Here is a 20,933-nt window from a genome sequence, read left to right as displayed (position 1 = left end):
TCAAAACTCAGTGATTCAATCAGCAGATGATTGAAGTGATCAGACCAAGAGTGATTAAAATTCCGCGAAGTCGCTAGTGAAACTGGCATTTCTTATGGGAAATGTCAATCAATTTTAGCACAGGATTTGGGAGTGCGACACGTTGCAAACAGTTTCGTGCCTCGCAACCTCACTGACGATCACAAAGAGCGGGGAGTTCTCGCATGCCAAAATCGTGGATGTAAGGCCATGATCTTGAAACAAAGGTCTAGTCCTCTAAATCTTACATCCGTAGGAAAACATACGCGGCGCTCTAGACAACCAGGCAGGAGCTCACCGGTATTAGACACCCCAATTTAATGATTCAGTGTATTAATAGATGTGTTATCCCTATTCCTCTATACGCGCCACAAATCTGGTCTTCAGCTCGGGAAAGCACAATGAAGGGTTTTCTAGGAATAGAATACTGGCTCTTGAGATGGCTAAACAGAATTTCAGCTAAGCCTTTTACCACCTCAAGAGGTATGTTATACTCCAATTTAGAAGTCACTCCCTGGAGACAAACGATCACTACAAAGAATATCATGAAACTTGCTCAGATATTAACGGGACGGCTGGATTCACCGAAAGCCCGAGGCTGGATAGCAACTACACCCAGAGAAAAGCAAAGACGAGTTGCAGGTAAGGAACAGAAACTCAAGCCCACATTTACGCAGTTGGATAGTTTGGGAAGATTCTTTCCAGCAAACACTCTAAAGCTGTTTAATGCCCTAAAAATCAACCCTGAAAAACTCTGTACAAGCAAAACATACAGAAAAGAATTTCTCGAAAACTGCTACCTGCAGATACAGATGTAAGAAAAAATAAACAGCACTAAGAACCTCCATACAGTAGCTGACAGGAATCCCGACCTCATCTGGAAACACTCTCCTGGATATGATGGACTTTTTACGCTTTTACTCTGTATTATATTGTATTCTGTATACTGTTCCGCTGCGAATATCCGTGCTAATGTAAATATGGTGATGTTATGCTTTAAACGCAGCAGTATAAAATTTTTATCGTTTATTTATTAAGTCTTAAGCAGATTACAAGTTATTAATGTATCGTATAATTCTAATAATAAGTACTACATGTATTGTATAATTTAGTAACCAGTGTTACATATAATGTAAAATTGTATATAATATTATTCTCTGTTGCATAACAGAGAATAATATGTATAATAATAATATGTATCTACACCCCCTAGTCAATGGCTGTAACCGGGTGTCTCCTGGGAGAAATAAAGATAATAATAATAATAAATGGAAGACTCAGCCTTCTCCAAGATCAAAAAAGGCAAGAAAATCAAGAATTAAATGTGAAGAACGTGCTGGTTATATTTTTTTAAATAGGGCATTGCTCATTATGAACAATGATTTATGAATTTGATGCGCATGATCAAGCGTTCGACCAGAAATAATACAATGAGCGGTTACTTTATTATGTACACCTACCTAATAGCGAGTAGCCCCCCCCCCCTAGTCCTAATAACAGCTTGGATCCATATTGGTAGGGATTCAACGAGGTATCGAAAGTTGTACCACAGGGATGCTGGCCCATGTTGACTCAATTGTTGCCCACAAGTTGTTGCAAATTTGAATAGTTGAGGATCACAACTCTATTGCTGAAAATTTGAATAACTGAAGACACAACTCTATTGTTGCAAATTTGAATAGTTGAGGATCACAATTCTGAAGAGCTAGTTCTATTTTATTCCACGTGTACCCAAATTGAGAACCTGTGGGATGAGGACATTAAATCAGGTGAACAAGGAAGCCATTCGATAACGCCTCAGCAACCGATATAACTTCCAATGAGCACACAAAATGTATCTTTCAGATTAACTTTGAATGGAGTAGTTGGAACTACATTATCTTTCAATTAAAAAAAAAAAAAAAATTGCCTTTCCCAACTCTAATAAACAAAAAAGTCACCTCTTGATGCCTTTGTACTGAGGGTGCTACTCTTTAGTAGCACCCTCAGTACAAGATCAAATAAATGCTTACAAAAATTTGAATCTTAATACTGTTTTGTTTTTGCATCAAAGCAATTAAGGCTATGAGGCATCAGCGTATGCCCTCAGGTGGACATATGCCGAGGCCTCACGTGAGTATTATCACCATTCTCCCCACACCGGGTGGAAACTCGACTTCGAATTCTATCAGTGACGAGAGGAATTTCTATGGGCTTTTTTTCTTCCCCCCCCACAACGGGACTGAATTAGTCGGTCCCAGGAGAGAATTTTATGGTTTTTTCTTTAGGAAATTCAGGTTTTTTTTTTTTTTTTTTTTTAATTTCAGCCAACAGACAAATGTGACTACAGAATACACACAATGTACAGACACAATATACTAACGCTTCTGGTGTTTTGGGGCTTAATAAATAAACGAACACTTGACCCAGTGGTTTTCAACCTTTTTTTTAATAACGCACCCCTAATTTATTTTATTTTGCGGCACCCCTAATCAATTTTCTGCCTGTTAGATCCGATTCTCTCTCTGTATATATCCGTATGATATTTATTACAATAATATAATTATAAAAATTACATTTCATATTCCAAATTATATATATGCAGTATATAATTTTATTCTTTATATAGAGAAAAATATCACTGATATGTAAGTAAACATCAATTATAGATAGCCAAAAAATTAAACAGATACTGTACACCTTTTTATAATGAAATAAACATAAATTTAAAAAAATAATAATAAGTTTAAGTAACTTAAACCCAAATTACGTGGCACCCCTGGAATGTTGTTGCGGCACCCCGGTTGAAAACCACTGACTTGACCTCTTGACCACAATAAACCTAACCTGCTCATTTAATTTGAATTTAGCCTAATCAGAAAATAAAAATGATCGAGCTACTTCATTTCACTTCTTTGAATGTTTCTGCAAATTCCAATACGTAATCAGGAGCCAACAAATTTCATCTTCGTTAAAGGCATGCACTAATATGGGATGGTAAATTCTGAAAGCTTTCTTATCCTACTAAGACGAGTCCTGGAAGTTCTTAGCTACAACGAAGCTAAGAACTTCGTAATTTAGTAATTAAGAATTTCGTAATTTAGATCACGAGATGTAAATTACGAAATGAAAAAAAAAAAAAAAAAAAAAACATTTACATAACATAATTATGTAAATTTAATATAAATTTAAAGTGGAAAAATTTTTAATAATCAAAATATGATTAGGACAAAAATAAATTTAAAAAAAAACGACTGAGTAAAAAATCCTTTGGATTCTAATTTATTTTATTGAAATACCGCTTGATTACTCCTCATACACATTAATGCAATTATTTTAAGACATAATAAACATTTTTAATTCTGTTATAAATATTTGCGTTTTAATTTTAGAAAAATTGCTTAGACATGGCGAAATTCTCATTGTCCTGGGCTTTTTTTATTTATTTATTTTTTTTTAATCGTCTCGGGTTTATGTTTAAAACTCATTTTGTCCGGTTGAGGCCATCAGCGGGCACTTAAATCACTCTAGTGAAGCCACGACTAAATTAAGCCCGCCTTCATAAATAAGGAGCGCTTTTAGAACAGACGTGCCTTTCTCATAATGATGGTCTTTTACTATGACAATAGTTAGCTGCATTATTACTACATAAAATCGAAGTTTGTACATTGGCATCATTATTGTAACATCTCATCTCATATTGCGAAAAATCGTTTACAATGCGTTGCCCTTCTTATACTTCAAATAAACAACGCTTCCCATTAGAGAAGACTTCTGTTACTTATTTTCAGTTGAGTACCATCAACCAGACAGCGCTGTTTGTAAATGTGTATGGGACAATAAACGCTGTTATCGCATCTGTGTCCCTATTAGACGCAGAAAAGCGAAAAGGTGGAGAGAAGCGATAGTAGGAGAGGAAGAAGAAATGTTTTTGAAGAAAAGGAAAGGGACGATTACTCCTCGAAGTCACACTCACTCAAAGCACGTGTACTTATGCACCCTTTGGTTTTACCAAATACGTTGGGAACATAACAAAATGATACAACGATGGAATGATGTAGATGATGTCCTATGTAGAGTTCTCACAGAACTCTACATAGGACAGTTCCTACATCCTTTTATTAAAAGGATAATTCATATTTATGGGTTTTTTTGTTAATGCTGGTATTAGGTGTGTGTGTGTGTGTGTTTTTTTATTGTTATATAATGATTGTTTACTGTTCCTTCTTTTAATAATTGATAAAGAGAAACATCGGCACCGAAAGCTATTAGTGTGATTGTTTCATCGCGCTTAATCCAGTCTTTTTATCACTTTTAATTTATTCTTTAGGCTTATGTTTTTTAACTCTTTTACGAGTATATTTTATTATTTTGACTGCATATATTTTATTTGTAATAAAGTTCACTTATACAGTTTTCCGGTAGTAGAAAGATCTCTTTTTATAAACTGCAGGTGTTCCTAAAATCAAGATTGGTAAACAATCATAACTTTCCGAGCAATAAAAGTTGAAAATTTCTCTCTTACTGTGTACACTTAGTAAACCACCCAACTGTGACGTTCTTTAATCGCGCGATTATAATCTAGGAGATAATTTCCAGGACACAAAAAATGACGCACATTCTGAAACACTAACACGCTTATACTGTACCAAGGAAATAACAGAAGGCTCGCGGCAAGTTGATCTTCTCAAGGTTTTTCAGTGAACTTCGCCGGTCATCTTTTCCTACAAGTTTATGCTGATGGCCCTCGTCACAGGTATATTCTTACGACACAACCTTAAAGCAATTATGCGAGATCACTGAGGCCCTCTGGCGGCAATGCACCAATTTTAATTATTCAAGGTTTACAAAGGAAGAGCGGTAGGGCTGGTTTGTGAATCGCAGTGTCACGTGTAATGTGGTTCTTTGCGCGTATCCATGGCAACAGGTCATTCTCGGAAAAACGCCTCACAAAGGCAGAATTGTACAAACGGATTTCACTATTTCCTTTCACTGGGGGCTGTTACTTCAAGTGGAGTGTCGTGCCGAAACGTGCGGTGCTAATAATGGGTACAAGGAGGTCTTCGGAAGGATCTGACCACGAGATCGAGGGCCTCATTAAGTCTCATCGGTGTAGCTTAGAAGCAACCTGCCTTTCCATTAGGTAGACACCGTTTACTGTTCGCGTCCTATATTGACGCAGAGCCGTGAGAGTCACGTTAATCCCGATGGCTTTAATGCGATGTTAAAGTTCCGAAGAGTCCTCCATCGCATTGTAGGCTGAAGGCGACTGCAATTTCCTGTGCTTCAGCTACAGATGTTCAAACACTTGATTTAAGTGTTTCAACCACCGTATGGAATTCGTCTTAAATTTCTTTTCTTTCCTTTTTTTTTCCCGGTTTCCGCACTTACCGTTGGGATTTGGTACTGTAGGGTACATCAGGAATAAAGAGTGGACTATTGACATAATTTCTGCGTATCTGCTGTACACTCCCCCCCACGCCTTCCCCCAAAACTAGATACAGTTATACTCAAACCAAATTTATAATACAGTATATATGAAGTGATTTTGGAATGTCCAGAAGAGATGTAATTTGTTTAGATGACAATTTTTAAACAAAATGGATGCCATAGAAATTATAAGTATCACTTATAATTGTCTCGATGACATTCGATCCCAATTAGAAATTTGTTGGTTTCTGAAACACCTTCGATGTCTAAATTTATGCAAATGGCATAAATTAAGTCACACTATCAGGCTAAGTAAAAATTCCAGCGAATATTCATGGGTAATCTGAGAATTAATCAAATGAATGCCCATATTGCATGTGACGCTAACAGTTTTTTTTTTTTTTTTTTTCCCCTCACTTGTTTTTTATTTGGGATTATACCGCGTTTACTCGGAAAATATTCTCTTTTTTTTACTTCCGAACAACGGACACGAAAAATATGAATACAATTTTTTACTACTTCACAGATATGACGTGTATATGTGAGCTACACTGCTCGACAAAATTAACAAGGACACGTAGAAAACGTGGTGTAACTCGTGCAGCTTGTGATGAAGCGGGACAAAATGTGGTATGGTGGTGGTGTAACAGAATAACGATGAAATGAGGAGAGAGGGAAAAACTTCAGAGAGGTATAAAGGACATTTGTAGGGGGCTGCATAAGAATTACCAAAAAGATCACATTATAGAAGTCGATACAAGATGTTCGAAAATATGGCCACATGACATCAGTATGGTGTATGATCCCCTCCAACGGCTAAACAAGTTGTTGTTGTTGTTTTGGTTTTTAGGAGCATTAGCAACTAAGGCCATATTGCTCCGTGCTAAACAAGTCTGACAGCGGTGAGTCATGCTCGACATGAGGGTGTATATAAAGTTCTTGGCGACAAATCTCATTCTTCCAAAAGCACTGACCTAAACTCACAGAGTGACTGAGGAGTTGCTTGTCGGCATGCAATGCAATGCCCAAGGGCGTCCCACACACCTTCGATCGGATTTAAATCTAGTCAGGTGCTGGCCACGGCAGTCGTTGGATATCTTCAGTTTCAAGATATTCCTACACCAAATGAGTTCTATGTGCATGGCGTTGTTGTGCGTGAAAAAGAAAATCTGGGCCAACCGCACCCTTAAAAATTCACACATGGGTAATTCTGTTCTCGGTACTCTGAGCAGTTACAGTACACATATCAAAAACATGAAGAGGGGTGCGGCCGTTGATCATTATTCCGCTCCACACGAGAACGTTGTCTCCACCGTACGTGTCCTTTCTCTAATGTTGGAGGGATGGTACAGCATTCCTCGTTGTCTCCAGATGAAATAACGTCTAGAATCTATTTGTAGGGTAAAACTAAACTCATCAGAGAACAGAATTATACCCCATTTGTTAGGACTCCAAGTCACATGTTCATGGCACCAGTTTCGACGAGCTCTGCAGTGGTTTCGGGTTAATGGGATTTATTTTTATTTTTTTTTATTTGTTGCTGCCTCCAGGGTTTCCCCTATACGCTTCGGTTAATGATATATAAATCACATGCTTCCTTGCGTAGAGTCCACTTGAATTGAGCCTTCTTAACAGAGTCCGGTTGGAAATGTTTTCACCTGTAGTCGCAGCAACCTCAAGAGATAGTTGATGACAGGACATCGTAGGGTTCCGTCTTGCTGTTAGAGCCAGATAGCGGTCTATTCTATTGGCGTAGTCCTCGGGCGACCTTGGCCAGCTCTTCTTGTAATAGTTCCTGTCCTGAAACTGCTTCCATATAGTAGCATAGTGTTTTGTGGAAGACGCCACCGGTGGTGTCTTCCACAAAAGTAAAAGCCAGAAAAAATGTAATGTCCGGTTTGTGTCTGAGTAGTTTATGTTCTGTTCTGTTCTTGTGTCTCTGGCTACTTAGCCGTAGGGCTCCTAGTGGGACCCTACGTTGCTTGCTACCACCGTTGGGAGATGGGCCAGGCTGCCCATTATACCCAGGCTGGCCTCCACTAGGGCGCCTGAGCTTCCTGATAGAGATAAAAAAAAAAAAAAAAAAAGTTTGTAAGGACTGAGTAAGGAAATAGCAAAGAAAGATGGGTCAGAATGTAGTTAAATAAGAGCAAGCCACGGAGAAGGGAGTCTACTAGAGATGGAAACAGGGAGGAGTATGGAAGGGGACTGACCCCAGAGGAGAAAAGTCATGGAAGACAGATGCTCCCATGGTAGCTCCATATGAAGCCGACATAGTAGGTATCAATCGTACCCCAGAGTGCCGAGACGACACAGAGTGACACATCAAGCCAACGTGCCACCTGCGACTGCTCGGCTTCAAGTCGTCCAACGGCCCTCTATCTCAAAGAATCATCTAAACCAGTGGTTCTCAACCTTTTTTCGCTCGTGGCCCACTTCTGAGTTTCATTTAAATAAAATAAAATAAAATTTTCTGTTTATACTTCGGGACGGGACGGGACGACTACGCGGTAAGAGGGGTTCACAAGGTAGAGAGAATACACGAAACCGCACCGTATTTAGAAGTCATGGACTTGAACCCCGATCACTCAAAGCACATGTACTTATGTACGCTCGCGCTGACTAATCGGCATAGGCGGCCGTTTTGACTTCGGGTGTTAAGTAGCATTTTTTAAAACGGAAGAGCGTAAGTATTTGTTCACAGACGAACACGTTCACAAATCGCTGTACAATAATACCCTGAACAACAGGCTAAAATATCAGTTTAACTGTGACTACAGTGTATATGTGAAATTTTGAAAAGTCGACAGTTGTGTCTCAATCAGATCCTTTGCTAGTGGATTTTGTAATCCTGGGTTTATACATCCCATTTGAAATCTGTTAAAGTATACTGCAGGAGACTACTCGTGTAAACTGAAGTGACCAGGGATCAAGATGCAGTATGACCTATGGCCTGATATTAGCAATGCTAACTGGCTGACGATTTTCATAATCCTGATGTTCATTGAAACCTGAAACGGTAAAAAAACCACCACTTTTATACCTGGAATTAGTCGGTTGCCTTTTAGACCTTTCCTACTAATTCAATTAATTACTTCTCATATATTGTTGTAAAAACTAAAACACTTCAGATTCAGCTACCTTTAAGTTATCGAATGGAAGATTCGAGGATCTTCAACGACCACACTGGCTTTTGTTAAAGCTGGTGCTTCGTAATCTATCCTTCCACATCCTTCGAGGTTCTCCAAGCCTGTCCCTTTGACTCCCTTTTCTTTGTTATATTTATGAATCATCCATGCATTTTTATTTAAGCTATTTTAATTATATGATGACAGTGTGCTCCTCAGCTAGACAGATGGGGATGCCATCCAGAGATGGATGGATTGATCTCAGTCTGCAGTTTTATCTTCATTCCATAAGTGGCAACGTATTCTGATAGCTGACTGAGTTCGTGGTTAATTAGTTGGGTTATAATTTAGGGAGCATCGTGTGCCTGAATAGTTTTCAATAGCTTGTTATAATGGATAATCTGGGTAATAATTTTTAGATAATCTTTTCTGGGCAAATTGCAAGTGCAGCAGTCTTTTCTGTTAATAGGGGTGTTATGAATTGTATTATGTCACCCTTAATATTAAAATAGTAGTCAAGGAGGTGGAGTAGCCATTGGATGTTGATGGAATCAAAGGTAGCACTGACATCCTGATAGGTTACAGCTAGTTCAACGTTTGCGTCAAAGGCAAAAAGGATGGCATTAGTTGTGGACAGTAGATTGCTGATTATAGATCGATTCTTTGCAGGCAAAATGGAGCTGCGGTGGAGGCTGAAGAAGTCGCTGAGGAATTCTCTTCTCTTTCCAATTGTATCTAAAAAGTTTCAAGTATCATTTTCTGCTGGACTATTTTCGGTTCTTTGTTGATCAAGAACGAAATATTCAAGGTTTGTCATTTTCATTCTTCTCGCTATTTTAAATAAGTTCATTATCAGTCATGATTATTTACTGGCGGATATCTTTTAGAACAGATTCAAAGATTTAGCCGTGCTGCTAAATTCTTATGTTCAATTTTCTAATCGGATATTTGCTATTTCACGTGCTACTATTCAGTTATCGTTTTGATCAAAATGATCACTCACCCATTCAGGTCCGATTCAGTTATTTTAACACTACACAAACATCTTTTTTTTTTCCAATTTCTGAATACGGCGATGCAGTTTAGCATTCTCCAAAAAGCCCTCGTGGGTAGCATAATTGGTAGAATCGCCGTCCTCCCCACATCGGCCGAAAAGATCCGAGTTCGTGCCCCATCAATGACGTGAGGAATTTTTATGGGAATTTTTCACAACGTGGCTGAATTAGTCGGTCTCAGGCGAGGGTAGAGTGGTTTTTTCTCCCGGAAACTCAGTTTTTCGTCCAGCATACAGAAAATCGACCACAGAACACACGCAATTTACAGACACTATACACGGAGCAATATGCTCGTAGTTGCTGATGCTCCTAAAATATAACAACTCCAACTCCTCCAAAAAACATTTAACTGATTTACTCAAATCTCTGTACTTCTCTTCATCCACTTTTCTTCTTCTTTTTTTTTTTTTTTTTTTTTTGCTACAGAAATCATCTGATACTTCGCACAATAAATTATCTTTTTCTCTCTCTAGCACACGCCGCGCGCGCTCACACACACACAATCGCTGCAGCTCCTATTACAGAGAGACGTATCAGTTTCTGCTTCGTGCCTTTTCCATAGCTATCTCCATGAATACCGTCCTTCATCTATAATTCTTCCACTTCTAAACCGTCAAAATAAGGGCGCCAACCAGCCAGCATCGGTTTCCGAAGCTTCCCAAAGTTCATTAAACTAACTTTTCTTCTCCCCCGATGGCCCCCCGTGGTAACAGGGCTGAATTTACGCCTAGGAAAATAAGATAAATGTCTAGGGTCCCTAATTTGGCGGGGCCATTCATAACACCATAGTTAGAGCACAGTACGAGTCATTAACCCATTTTAATTAATAAAAATTAGCTTCAAGTTATGGTTTCAAGCATAACTTGAAGCTAATTTATTTTTATTTTTTATTTTGTTTTTTATTTATTTAATTAATTAATTAATTTATTTATTTATTATTATTTTTTCTTTTGCTGGCTGTCAATTGCAATCTGCCTGCTCGCTAATACACTGAGTGATCACTGAATTATGACCACCTACCTAATACTTCGTAGGTCCACCTTTTGCCCTTAGTACAGCGGCTATCCGACGTAGCATTGATTTAACAAAATGTCGGAAGCGTTAGGGTCAGCAATACAGGTATGGAGATGATTGGTGTATCCAGACGCCTGATATGCCTTTCCATAGTGTCCCACAAGTGCTCTATGGGATTGATATCAGTGGAGTTCGGAGGCCAAGGCGCATTGTCATCTTGGAAGACACCATCGCCATTCGGGAAAAAGTGTAACATAGCGGAGTATACACAGTCAGCAAGCAGTTGACGATAGCGGAGACCACTGATACGTTGTTCCACAAAAACCAGGGGTCAAAGTTCCTGCCAGTGAAACATGCCCCACCCATAACAACCGCCTCCGCCGGCCTGCACTTTTGATAGCAAGTACGATGGATTAAGAGCCTCATGTTGTTGACGCCAAATCCGTACACGACCATCCACGGTGTGGAGTAGATAACGTGACTCATCCGACCAGCACAGACATTATACACCGATGAGCCAAAACATTATTACCAGCGAGTCGCTATGCAAATCGAAGCAACTGCAAGTGAACTACGGCGCGTGCGCGGGTCGGAACACGGTATTAAAAACACCTGATACTGAGCTCTGTTAATCAGTGTTACTCTTGTTCTTCAGATGGGAAAGGCAGCGAACTTAAGCGAGTTTGACAAAGGCCAAATTGTAATGGCCAGACGATTGGGTCAGAGCATATCCGAAACGGCACGGCTGGTGGGATGCTTACGGTCAGCCGTGGTTAGTACCTACCGAAAGTGGTTCGAGGAAGGAAAACCCACGGACCGCCGGCGAGGTGTTTGACGACCACGGCTCATCGATGCTCGAGGTGAGCGAAGGCTCTCCCGGATGGTACGTGGCAACATAAGGGTGACTGTGGCGCAACTCGCCGGTAATTGGAATGCTGGTGACGGGAGTAATGTGTCACAACACACAGTACATCGAACCCTGCTGAAAATGGGGCTGTGTAGCCGCAGACCGCTCAGAGTGCCCAAGCTAACTACAGTTCACCGGCGACAGCGTGTACAATGGGCAGGCAGCATCGAAACTAGACCTCGAGTGATTGGAAGAAGGTCGTCTGGTCCGATGAATCACGTTTCCTGTTGCACCATGTGGACGGTCGTGTGCGTGTGCGTCGTTTACCGGGGAAGTGATGGAGCCTGGATGCACAGTGGGACGAAAACAAGCCGGTGGCGGCGGTCTCATGCTTTGGGCGATGTTCTGCTGGGATACCCTGGGTCTTCCATGGATCATCCATGTGTCGGGCACTCTGAGGTCCACCACCTACATAAACATCATTGCTGACCACGTACACCCTTTCGTGGCAACGGTCTTCCCCTCTGGCGGTGCCGTCTTTCAGAAGGATAATGATCCTGTGGCAGGATCATGCCACACCGCCCGGATTGTTTGAGACTGGTTCGTGGGGGACCAACATCATATTAGGCAGGTGGTCATAATGTTTTGGCTCATCGGTGTACAAGAGCAACGTGGCCTTAGTTTCTGATGCTCCTATAACCCAACAACAACCAACCAACCCTGCACAAACGTCAGCTTCCAATGGCATCTCGTATCAACGAGCTGTTTCCCACCATGGATCAGTGTTGGCTGGATATTATTTGGATTCTTCTTCAACTATCGCATTCAATAATCAAATAACAATACCCGAACATAGCCATACGTGAAAATCCCACAGGGTTGCAGTTTCCTAGATACGCATACCGGTGCGTCTGGTATCGACTACCATACTGCGTTCAAAGTCACTTAAAGCTTTCGTCTTGCCCGTTCAACAGAATTCCGTACCCACAAACACCATTCCTTCCTGTCTGCCCACTTGCTCTATTTCGCATAGTACGAGCGGGTGATGCTGTTACTAAAGGAGCTTCCCATTTCATGTAAAGGGGAAGTAAGCGTAATAATAAAGCAGCCACTCAGTGTAGTCAGGAGTTGAACAGTGATCGATTGAGCCACGTGATGATCCCATATTCAATGTTCAAAAGTTTCGTGAAACGAAATTTTAATCATATTGAGGGGAAGGTTTGGATCTATTTTACCAAAATCTTTTTATCTGCCATTTCCGATATCCAGAGTAATAAAAGGTAGATTCTTTATCGATGAGTTGCTTGCCTTGTTGCAGGTTGAAGATGAACGCGATAGTTAAGAGTTGAAGGAGTACAACTCAATGTTGTCTGCATAATATTGCCTGTAATGTTAAAGCACTGAGATTAGTACTAGTTAAAATTTAAGCACGAGGGCTGATATACTAACTGAGTGTATCTAATAAGTTAGGAGTTTTTCTTTTGTTTATTAGCTGATTTAATAAGTTGATGTTTGGATTTCGGCTACTAAGGCCATGTCGCTCCGTGTATATTGTCTGCAAATTGCGTGCGTTAACTGAGGTCGATTATCTGTTTGCTGGACGAAAAACCCGAGTTTCGGGGAGAAAAAACCATGTTATCCTCGTCTGAGACCGCCTAACTCAGCCACGTTGTAAAAAAGGCCCATGAAAATTCCTCCCGTCATCGACGGGATTCGAACTCAGGTCTTTTCCACCCGGTGTGGGGAAGACAGCGCTCCTACCAACTGCGCTACCCACAAAGGGCGACTAACTAGCGGTATTTTGGCTGCGCTGTGTAATGCGCGAAGGAGAAAATTGTTTCGTTGGTTCAGTTGATGAAAGTGCATAAGATTCGCGTAGAAGTCTTTGATAAGTATGTTGGATTCGTTCGTGATTTTATTGATATAAATCCATTTATTAGATTTTATATAAAAAATAATAAAACAACAAATAAAGACGATTCGTTGAATGAGACTTCCATTGCCTCTCATAAATTCCGAAATCAAACAAGAAGGCAAGCCTTAATAAAAAATAATGTCTAAATATAAGAATATAATGCATTAATTCATTTTATTTTTTAAGTTCACGAAAATAATGTTTTAAAATGCGTACGCAACAAAAAATTTTGCAACTTAAAAAAAATAAATTTCATTATTCAAAACTTTTTCGTAAGAACAGTCTTAAACGGCAGAGGGCTTTTTTTTTTTGCGAAAAGATTTTCTGCAAATTTATTGTATATCGTAAACCAATTGCACACTTTCCCGGAAATGATGACGACTTTATTATTAAGAGGACCCGGAGACAAGGTTAATAGACATCATATAGTTCTATTTAAACAGAATCGTGATAACCATTCCAAGTCAGGTTTTCTTTCTTAAAAATGTGATTTTGCGCTCCGACTTTGGCTGAGAGAAACTGAGACAGTAAAGCCGCTGCCTTTTAATGTCTTTGTGGAAGGTAACCTAATTACCTCCGTGAAAGCGGTAGCGGCCCGAAGAGCTAGTTACCTGTCATCTCTCCCTCGAATAAAGAATGGAACCGCCTATTGAGTGTGCGAGAGCTGTCACCTAACATTTCATTCGAATTTGCTTTTCTTCTTTCTTTGACAAGACAGTTTACTCGAGGCGTGCGAGAGAAATCGAACAGAAAACGTTCCACGCGAAGCTTTTTAACTTCGCGGCAAATACGAGGGCGTGGGTTTGGCGTCTGCTTGTCCACGGGAAACATCTTGATTGGCTACTCGAGAAATGTTGCCGCGGATTATCGGAGTAAGAGCGAAAGATGCAACCCGCTATGCCTAACTTCCGTGCCTCCGACGAGTTCCTTGCGTGCCACGATCGACACAAACGCGAGAAAGACCGTTTGCGTCGCTACCTTAACCCGGATGTTTCGGGGTGTGTTTCTAACAGAGTCAAGTGGCGACGACGACGGACGGCAAATTGACTGTGGGAATATTACGATGGCCGTACTGGATAAGGGTATAAAGAGCCCGACGACAGTGATTACCGCTTTTAAGATCCTATCGCTTGTCAGCGAATGACGACACATGGACCTACCTGCTTGCCATGGTGGCGGACAGACGACGGAAGTGACACTTCTCAAAGGAGTCTCGCTCGTTGTTAATTCGGCGGGATAAAGCTCGAAGGACGCCTCCTTTGGTGAATTTTTCGCGCGCGTGGGATTGCTTCGGAACAGCCACGAGGTGTGTGTACCAACCCCGCGAAACCTGTTTGCAAGGGAGGTCACGGCGTGGGCCTCCGTCTCTTTCTGTGTGGTGCTTTCATGGAACAGCTCTCAGTCCTGCGCTACACGTGCCGGAGTGCACGCTGCCAACATCAGTGATGTGTTTGGGTTTGTTGCGCTGAACCTTTTTCATCCCAACGACGATCGTGTTCAGGTCATGGAGGATGTGATGACCACCAACAGTACAGGTAAGCGCATTCGTTAAATCTTGCCAGCGGTAGAAAAAGCGCTAACATATCGTGAATAAAGCGCATATCCGAAGGATCGTAATAGCTGCGGGCTTTATCGGCGTTCTTTACTCGTGCCACGTGACAATGTGGGCTGATATTTACTACGTAGAAATGGTGGGGGATAGTTCGCATCGTATACCTCTTGAACCTCTCCATAGCACTTCACCAGTCTATCAGTAATACTAATTATTAAGAATATAATATTGCAGCTTGTTTTGGCACGTAAGAGGCATCCATTAAAAAAAAGAGTTCTTTTGTATGAATAAAAAAATATCCTCATTTAAGATATTCAAATCGCATTATTTATTTTACGAAAAAATGTTACGCAAAGATTTTGCGCCCGTTCCCTCCCACCTGTAACGCATCGCATCCTGACATCCAATACGTAATTTTTGAATGACCCTTAATTAAATCTTAATAATTTAATACTGTAATCTACAGCTAGATAGGCAACTTAGTCGAAGCGATAACCGTATTAAAAATTGTTTTTAATGCATCTTCTTATTTTTAGGCTTTCGTATAATTATATCGTTTTCAATAATGTTTAAATATTTTTCTGAAAAAAAATATATTTATGCATTTACCCGATAATATTAATTGTTATATTAAAGACAAGAAATTTATTACTAGAATGCATTTTGATTTATACAGGTATCGTGGAAGTATATGAGAAAACGAGTTTTGCGTAGACAGAAACGCATTTTGTTGCAAATCAGGGAAAAATGGCAACACAAATCAACAAAATGTTAAAAGCAACTGTTCGATAAGAAATGGTGTGTTTAGTTTGAAAATTTTTTAGTAGTTTGTAATGTTTAAAGAAGGCTGCGTGTCCTTCGAAGAACGTCCTCTCTCTCTCTCTTCAACTTCAAAGACAAATGGTTCAATCGCTCGTGATCTGATGAGGAGCGAGCGAAATTTTAACTATCGCTTATAGAACTTGTTTATCACCAGGTCTGCGCTGATTGCGAGATGTTATTCGGAGAAAATAATCGGAAAATCGGGCTTCAGAGAATTGGTGCTTGCATAATAACAACGCTCCTGCACACTCGGCGCTTTCCATTCGAGAATTTCCTGCGAAGTACTGTATTTCATCACTATGGTTTTCCATCCATACTAACTGCATTTAGCTCCCTGTGATTTTTTTTCTCGCAAGTTTAAAGCCCCCTTAAAATGTCACAGCTCTATAACGAGTGAGGAAATTTTCAGAAAGGGACAGGGGAACTATTAGCAATTCCAAAAGAAGTCCATCGAGAATGCTTTCAGAAGCTGCATAAGTGTGAATCGGCGTATACAGAGTCAAGGTGACTACTTCGAAAGAAATCCATTCAAATGGTGAGCTTCATTTCCCGAGTATTGGTTCAGTCCCCGATCTTTTTTGATCACACCTTGTACAAGCAAAAAGTACAATTTAAAATTAAGTAAGGTACCTGCGTGATGTCAGTCACATCCGAATACAAAAAGCGGTAAGCAATCGTTATCTAACTGAATGTGAACATACATCTCAGACGCCAACTGACATCTCCCTTAAATAATTAACAGGTACTTGTTCGGTCTCAATGGTAAATTACCCCGTGTGTACGCCTAATGCTTAGCCAACTTGTACCAACCATGAACGAGACAACTACTGTATATTAAGCGTTACATACTACATGAAATGGATAACATTGCCCTCGGGCAACTAACCAACGAGTAAAAAGATTGGTTATAAAGATAGTACACAGATTTGTTTTTATTGAACCACGTCATACAGTAATGGGGATTCACAGAATGAAGATTTTGGAATAAATTCCGTACGCCTTTTAGAAATTACTTCCGAAACACCGTTAATAAATAATTCATCATTTCTATCATCGCGATACGGCTGTTAGTCCTTGGAGATCTCGTTTTTGCTATTTTCTGAAACTAATCGAATTTTCTGAGATCAGATGTTTGAACAGAATAACCATAAACTACTTCTACCCAAGGTCTCCGAAATACACACACACACGAGCGATATGACTTGTCCTCCAGGGCCTGAAGTCGTTGAAACTCGCTGTGTCAGCAGACACTTTTTCATTGATTTGAGTCTCGGTCCAGCCAATCAGATCGATACAATCTTTACAGCACCGAATGAAAAGAAACGAATATGAAAGCAAAATTGCTCTCTGATCTATATTTTTAGTAAAACATCCATCATTCGTAACAAATGGACAAGAGTATATTGGAAACATGAAATACAAACACGATCAACTGTTCTTTTTTTTTGTTCTAGCTATAATACGGAGATTATAGCTAAAACAAACCATGAATACACCACAGAACGAACGAAATCATTAGCTGTAGTACGAGTATTCATAGGTTATCTCCCCCCTTTTGTTCGCTTATCAGTAGTCGCTATATATCTGTCCAAACTGACTCGTCCTTCTGCCACTAACCCAGTAAGGAATCCTGGGATCACAAACACGCTCTTGGGGTATTAAGCCAATCAAACCCAATCCACCGTAGCTTCTAATACAAACGTACCTGACCTTTACGATTAAACATAATCCCCCCCCGTTTCGTAATCATCTCCACTTGAATACAAGAAGCACGTCTGCAGAGTTCTTTACTTCTTATATTAGTGTATTTCTTATCAGGTATTCTGGAGATCTGATTCATCTTAGAGCATCAGTAAAAAGGTTATTTTATTTTTATTTTTTTATTTATTTTTTTTTTTGTGTCCTCGGATTGAACACTTAATTAGTTTTGAAATCGATGAATAGGCATAGTTGCTAGGATATAAGAGCATATTCGAATTGGTTTTGGAGTGACTGATTCATACATATTTTATATTTCTCCAACATCTTTATGGAACTTGGCTATTAATAACGTCCATGTTTTAAGATATTTCCAAATGCTAAAACCTAATCTTTACACTTTGAACACTAAAACAAAAAATAAAACCGATAAACCTGTAGAAAATGATATCCAGGACAGATTCATTAAACTCCACCTTATCTTCAAAGCGTTGCTAATAGACCATAACATGGTCTAATTAGAATAACACTTTACTTCCACTCTTTTTCTTTCTTTCTTTTCTTTTTTTTTTTTTTAAGATGTAACGTGGCATGATAATGTCATACCAGGAAGTAATTGCTTATGTCTTAAATGAAGCAGGCTCTTCCGATGTTACATTAATTATGCAACAGCTGTCATGTTGATGTCTACAGTCTCTTCTCTTTAGTCTTTTAGTTTGTCTTTCTTATTAGGTCAGTTAGTTGTTCATAGTCTAAGCAGTTATTGAGCTAAAAACTTCTCGGTAAATTTTTTTTAAATTAGTATTAATTATTCATTTAGACGTTCTTTTAAAGCACAGAGTTCTGCACCAAATTATCACGATGAGGCAACCACCCGCTCACTGCCTGCACACCCCAGGCATGATTTATTGTGCATTCTGTTGTCGACCTCCTTTGCATTTAGCTATTAGCAAATCACTGCTATCATCTTCCACCCTAAGTTTCGTATATTGTCATTTTAAATTATTGAAAAGTTAAAACACCTAACGCATTTTTATACGCATAATTTACATTATTAATTTTTCTTATTTCTGTTGTTTAATAAATGCGTATTTTTATGTATTTTCCAATTCGTCTGAAACATAACCCACCTAATTTTATTACCGGTACTTAGTATTTTATTATTAGATAACGGTTTAAAAATCTTTGAAGAATGTGCACAAAGATGCAGCCGCAAAAATTCACTACTCTTCAAAGGAACCGAAGAAAACCTCCCCCCCCCCCATCTTGCCATCTGTGTTTCAGTTTCAATTGCTTGCTTCCTTTGACACAGAGCACCGCGTGTGGGTCACGAACTTGAGTGTGCGGTACGTAGACGCCAGCAAAGACCACTGCCTCTTCATTCATCGATTTTTTAGACCACTTTTAACAGTACGAGAATTATGACACGGGTCAAGCTGTGATATGGCTATTCTTTCTCCCAGTATGGGTCGAACAGACATGCGCAGTTTAGCTGCGCATGTCTGTTCGGATGCTTTGTGAAATTTTATTAGGTTTCCAGAGTAGAATGTTTTGACAGACGCAAACATTCACTGGATTTCGATTTTCTTTTTAAATTAAATAAAATGCGCTTACTATAAACCGTTTATATATCGTCTAACTCTTTTTCAATCTGATCAGAAAAGTAATTCATATATTTTACAATTCACTTTACTATTCGTCTGTAATAATAAATATCCAAATGAAATATTTAATCATTACTGATTATGCAAACTATATTTTTTCAATAGTATATTTATTTATTTTATTTATTTTTTTTTTACATGGCAATTAGAAGTACTGTATTATAAAATATTCTCAGATTTTTCAGAGTGGGAAACACAAAAATGTAACATTTCTGTTCCGCATGTTATGTTCAGTAATAAATTGGCCATTTCACAAAATCCTTCGTGTGGGTTGAGCTAGAAAATGAAACTCGTTTTGTTTTCACCTATTATTTTTTTTTTTTTTTTTTTTTATCAAATCGCGAAATTCTTTACAGTTAGCATGTAGGTGTGTGCGTAGGAAGATGTTTATGTCTGAGTTAAGCAAAAAAAAAAAAAAAAAATTACTGCAGCTTAAAAGGCAGAATGGGAAGAAATTATTGTGGGCGGCAACTACAACGTGAAACTACAGCACTCGGCGATAAGATCTTTATGGAAGGCCGACAATATTAAGATGTGATTGTTCACAGATATGTTATTGGTTTACAATAACATATAGCGCTGTTTAAATGATGATATCTAGTGTACTGTGTTTATTTCTTAAAACCTACCGGGTTAAATGCGCGGGCTGTTCAAAAAGTAGTGGAAACAGAAAGAAAGAAAAAAGCTTCGTTTTATAGGTATGTGACAGCCGCATTCCTCAGTTTAATCTAGGGCTACGTCCTGTATAACTTGATCCCAACACCGCGGGAGGCATCTGATGCTATCAGCAACCTATCTTTCTTGAACAGTGACGCCAGAACTATTTATTGAGATCATTCCGTCGCCACTATTTGTGAATAAAAGGTTGGATATATACACAGATACATCCAACCTTTTATCGAGGAATTTCAATTTGGGTTATGCAAAGGCTCATCTAAACAAGGCTCATCAAGTTTATTCTGTATTCTCAGACATGGCTAAAGCTTTTGACTACTCTGCTCACCCAGCAATTCTTTGTTTCAAATCTTAAGGCAACACTCCATAAGTCTATTGAAGGGGTGTTCACATATTTACTGGACTGCATAATTCATTTGGTAATTAACGGGTCAGCAAATATTTCCCTCCCGGGCCTTCTATTGTTCATCATATACTTCTTTGCGATAGCACTCCAAACTTTCGATATGGTAACTGTTTTAACTAATGAAGATTAATTACAGTGAGCCATATAAGTATTGAGAAGGCTGTATCGCTTTGTGTTATTTTGTCTTTGCCTAAAAATGGCACGCAAGCTGGAACAGGTGAAAGTGCACTGCCATATTCCCAGATCTTCAGTTAAAATGGCCATTTCATTCATTCAGAAATTCCACGATAAAAAATCTGCTTATTTCTCACTAAATCAGGCACTTTAGATACCGATGCATTGTTTCTAATAGTTGGAGGGCATCCTAGAATGTTAGTTGCTTCCTCCTCACTTTAAAGTGATGGAATCCCTAAGAAACCCGTGCATGACTCATTATAACATCTACAAATGCCCGTTGCATAAAACTAATAAGTTTTGGTCGTCGTTCGAGTTTCAACAACATTTAATGCACTAACGTAGATCTATATCTCGGATATGCGACATCACAAAAGCGCAGGGCTTCAAAAGCCGAGCAGGAACGACGGAAGCAATGGAATAAACTCAAAGCAAGCCTGGATATGTAGTAACATGTCGGGCTACTTTCATTGAAGAAGTGCCCCCTCACGGTTCGATTTATCAGACCTAAATCATTCTCGATACTTTTTTTTATCATCTCTCGTATATTTTTAAC

General features: G+C 39.3%; 1 protein-coding gene across 4 annotated transcripts in view; it reads left to right on the top strand.

Moving 5' to 3' along the window:
• The window catches only part of LOC150074938 (calcium/calmodulin-dependent protein kinase kinase 1-like), a 261,753-nt gene that overhangs the window by 133,174 nt on the left and 107,646 nt on the right, over positions 1–20,933 (top strand). For 3 of the 4 annotated variants that reach the window (XM_090389357.1, XM_090389356.1, XM_090389355.1), the window contains exon 1: positions 14,306–14,921. The exons of the other annotated variant lie outside the window; for it this stretch is intronic. In XM_090389357.1, the coding sequence (XP_090245483.1) occupies positions 14,891–14,921 (31 nt within the window). In that variant the 5' untranslated portion in view covers positions 14,306–14,890. Of the gene's footprint in view, positions 1–14,305; positions 14,922–20,933 lie in introns of those variants that run through there. 4 annotated transcript variants of the gene reach the window in all.

This window comes from Mastigoproctus giganteus, unplaced genomic scaffold, assembly GCF_048544385.1.
Source record: "Mastigoproctus giganteus isolate SK-2022 unplaced genomic scaffold, ASM4854438v1 scaffold_15, whole genome shotgun sequence".
Taxonomy (NCBI): Eukaryota; Metazoa; Arthropoda; class Arachnida; order Uropygi; family Thelyphonidae; genus Mastigoproctus; species Mastigoproctus giganteus.
The sequence above is the reverse complement of the archived record's forward strand: the minus strand, read 5'-3'. Positions and strand labels throughout refer to the sequence as shown.